Here is a 4,469-nt window from a genome sequence, read left to right on the forward strand (position 1 = left end):
ATTTGTACAAATTGTTGAGTAAACGAACACACCTATTGACATAACAAATGTGTAGACAGAGAAATTGTAGTGTTCTTCTTTTTCTCTAGGTGTCGCTTTTGCGAATTATGCTAGTATTGTTACTCCAATTGCAAGTTATTGCCATATATACATACATATATATAATATATTTCGCATACTATTTTACTTGGTAAAGGTTTAGTGCCCAAAAATTCGGTATTCCGGGTTCTAGAATACAATTAAAGTTTTAAAACATAAAAAATTTAAGAAAAGCCAACAAAAATACAGTGTGAAATATTTAAGAGAAAATGTGTCCGATTCTCTTTGTACATCCCTGTTCTAGAGGTACTTTGATGTTTTCAAAGCGAAAAACAAACTGTTATACATTAGTCCATTTTCCGACGATACATATTGAGTTAAATATTCATTCTTTGCATACTACATAGTCTTAAACGATTTGTCATTGCTTATTGTTAATATGGCTTTATTCGTTTTTTATTTGTCTGAAGGCCCTTAATGACGGCTTTTTTTTATCAATGAACTATATCACATTCAATACTGTTAGATCATTATTAGCTGCAAAAGTCATAAAAATGCATAATGGCTACAAAAATTTACAAAAATGATTAGTTTTATAGCATTGATTTTCCCGTTGCAATACTTTTATTGACACCTCAAAGTAATAGGTAATTCTTATTTTTGTCTGTATTTGTTACAGCTAGGATATTTTGACGGAATATTGTTTTGAGGATCAAAAGCAAGAGATTTGAACAAAAAACCGTATACTTTTTTCATTATTTGTTGCCATAAACGAACAATTAATATGACATTTTCTAAATTTTGGTCGTTGCAATACATTTCGTGCCTAACTGTATGAACATGGGGGCATTTGTTCATGTTAAACAAAAAGGTAAAGTGTTTAACATGCCTTTCCAATGTATATTTAATGATGGCCATTTGTTGTTGAATGTGTCTATCTACTGGACTCGGTACCTTAAATGGTGCAATTAGTATCTTCTTGGTGGGGGTAACGAATGGATACAAAACGAATTCTTTGTTCTGGAGTGCTTTGGTTTCTGTTTACTTATCCTTTAGCGAAGTGTGGCAATGTAGAAATGGAGTCTTTCTGTGAGAGTGAAAGTGTGTATCAATCAACAGAGCTTGAATCGGAAGTAGAAGGTCTTTTAACGTTTATGGAACTTTTAAAGGTGGACCTGAACTATGACAACATAATGATATGGACAACGGATAGTACTCCTGTCAAATGTCCAATTTGGGAGTCTATGAAACAAATAGCTAGGAGAGAACCAGTTATTATACGCTCCAAAAATGTTAGCAGCAGAATTTGCAATGACAATCAACAAAACAAAATTGTGTTGCTGCAATGTTGGGAAGATTTTTTGGATACTAATGAAAGTTTTTTTAAAACGTCTGTGATTTATAACGTGATATGGATGGACAATGTTACAGAGATGGCAGGTGTATGTCATAGCTTAGTACATAGAAAATATTTATTATTGGACAATGAATCAATGAAACGGTCCACTTTTTATATATGCCATCAGCAATCGTTATTGGAAGCACTATTTTCCGATATAACTGATTTATTTAATGAAACCAAAGTAAACATCAGCGGAATGGAGATTGTTACAGAATCTGACCAACTGCCTCCACGCAGTATTTTATATTACAATGCTGAGGGCTCTTTACAACTGGAAGGTTTTGTTGCCAATTGCATTACATCGTTTGCCGAGAGATATAACGCTACCTTGCGGATACAACCACCACTTGAAGTGGGCAGGGCAGTTTTCTATGAAGTGTTGTTGAATAAAACTATGAAGGGTGTTCTGGATATGCCGGCCATCGTAACACCCTATAAAAATAAAAGGTTTTCCCAAATACAATACTCCTATCCTTTGGAACTGATGGATTTGTGTTATATGATACCCTTGCCACGTCATATGAAGGCCAATGAAGTGTATACATACATTATAGATACGCGTGTTATGGTTGTAATCGCAGGCCTCGTTCTGATATATGGTATACTATTTGAAATTGCTACAAATAAACCAAACAAACTAAATTTCTCACTTTCGAAAATCGTGTTAAATGATAAAAGTATACGTGTCTTACTGGGCCAATCGTTTGTAATGCCCAGGAAACCTAGTCTTTGGATGCAGTACACATGTTTCCTACTGTGTTATACAAGTCTTATTATATCCACGACATATCAAGCATATTTGCAATCGAATCTTATACATCCTGCATTGGAGAAGCGTGTAGAATCGTACGAAGATATGAAAGAGGCTGGTCTTAAAATAGCCATAACATCACAGGAGTCAGAATTTTTGGATCCCTTAATATATATCAAACACAAAGAACTTTTTACCACCATAGAACCATATGACCGTTATATAAAATTAAGGGAAACCTTCGATACCAGATATGTTTATCCCGTATCCAATACGCGTTGGGAAGTATTTAACAAACAACAACGCCTGTTTCAAAGAACATTATTTTATTATTCCTCGCATTTGTGTTTAACAAAACAGGCTTTGCTAGCGGTACCTTTGCGTCCTGATGTGCCCTATAAATCTTTATTCGATCAACATCTGCTGAATTTACGTGAAATTGGTTTGCTGCAATTTTGGACAAGCGATAATTTTTATACAATGGTCCGCTTGAAGATCACTTCCTTTCGTGATCTCAGCACACCCGAAGAAATTGCTGATGCCTTCGAGCTGAACGACTTGAAATGGATTTGGTTATTCTATGGCATTTCTTTAATTTTGGCATTTTTCGTTTTTATATGTGAACTTGGGTGTAATAAATTTCTGAAATAATTTGTTGCATGTTGAATACTTTAAAATAAAATATAAATGTTGTGCAATGTCCGCATTGTTTTTTATTCATACTTACTTACTTAGCTGGCCCATTACAGAACATTTGTTCTATAGGCCCAACTAAGAAAAGATCTCCAATTATCTATATTTGTTGCTTCGCTTTCTGGAATACCGCGCCTTTTCATCTCATCATCCACTTGTTTGCGCCATCTATTCCTTGGCCTGCCAATTCTGCGTGCACCGCCAAGCGGTCCATGTTTATACACCTTTTTAGCGGGGTCATCATCGCTCATTCTTATGATATGGCCTAGCCAACGCAATCGCTGCATCTCGATACGTTTAACAATATTGATGTCGTTGTACAGCAGATACAGCTCGTGGTTCATGCGACGTCGATATTCACCGTCAACGCAGATTGGTCCGTAGATCTTTCGAAGAATTTTTTTCTCAAACACACCAAGCACTGCCATGTCTGCTTGCGCAAGTACCCAGGCTTCGGAGCCATACATCAGCACGGGTAGTATCAGTGTTTTGTAGAGCGTTATTTTTGTTTGACGAGATGTGGCTTTGTTTTTAAACTGCTTACTTAAACCAAAGTAGCATCTGTTGGCCAATACAATTCTTCTTTTTATTTCACAACTGATGTCGTTTGTTGTGTTTACGAAGGTGCCGAGGTAGACGAAGTCTTTTACTACCTCAATATATAGGAACCAACTTCCACAGTCGGTCCGAGCTCAATGGACGCATTGCGCGTCGACACCATCTACTTGGTCTTTTCACCGTTTACCGCCAGACCCACTTTAGCAGATTATCCTTCGACCTTCATAAAGGTATCAGTTACTTCTTTTACTGATCGGCCTATGATGTCTATATCATCAGCATAAGCAAGTAACATGTGACTATTGGTGTATATTGTGCCACTTCTTTTGACGTTTGCCTCTCGTATAACCTTTTCCAGCAGGATGTTAAAGAGATCACACGAAAGGCTGTCTCCTTGTCTGAAACCTCTTTTGGTACCAAACTCTTCGGAGAGGTTCTTTCCTATTTTAACTGAGGACCTCGTGTCAGTTAAAGTCATTTTGCAAAGCCGGATGAGCTTTGCGGGGATACCAAATTCAGACATGGCTTGGAATACCTTTGAACGCAGCGGGCTGTCGAAGGCTGCTTTATAATCGACAAAAAGGTGGTAGGTGTCGATCTGCATCTCTTGGGTCTTCTCCAGGATTTGCCGCAGGGTAAATATCTGGTCAATGGTGGACTTGCCAGGTCTAAAGCCGCATTGGTATGGTCCAATTATCTTGTTGACCATTGGCTTTAGTCGTTCGCACAATATCCCTGACACGATCTTGTAGGCAATAGGGAGTAGACTTATGTCCCTATAGTTAGAGCATACAGTCTTATCTCCCTTCTTGTGGACGGGGCACAGGATACTCAGGTTCCAATCGTCGGGTACTCGTTCTTCCTGCCAGATGGTGCTAACTAGCTGATGAATACACCTTATCAGCGTGTCGCCTCCGGTTTTGAACAGCTCGGCTGGTAAGCCATCGGCTCCTGCTGCCTTATTATTCTTCAGTCGATTTATTGCTGTCTTTACCTCATCTTGGCTGGGCGGTATACATTCAATAC

The 4,469-nt window shown here is 37.9% G+C and overlaps 1 protein-coding gene across 1 annotated transcript; it reads left to right on the plus strand.

The window, feature by feature from the left end:
* Window positions 1-1,073: 1,073 nt before the first annotated feature.
* On the plus strand, window positions 1,074-2,843 carry LOC141406059 (uncharacterized). Its single transcript, XM_073991070.1, has 2 exons — window positions 1,074-1,140; window positions 1,209-2,843. The coding sequence occupies exon 2, from the start codon at window positions 1,233-1,235 to the stop codon at window positions 2,841-2,843; it is 1,611 nt and encodes a 536-aa protein (XP_073847171.1). The 5' UTR covers window positions 1,074-1,140; window positions 1,209-1,232.
* Window positions 2,844-4,469: the final 1,626 nt, after the last annotated feature.

This window comes from Musca autumnalis, unplaced genomic scaffold, assembly GCF_047663935.1.
Source record: "Musca autumnalis isolate F117 unplaced genomic scaffold, ASM4766393v1 scaffold_5, whole genome shotgun sequence".
Classification (NCBI taxonomy): domain Eukaryota; kingdom Metazoa; phylum Arthropoda; class Insecta; order Diptera; family Muscidae; genus Musca; species Musca autumnalis.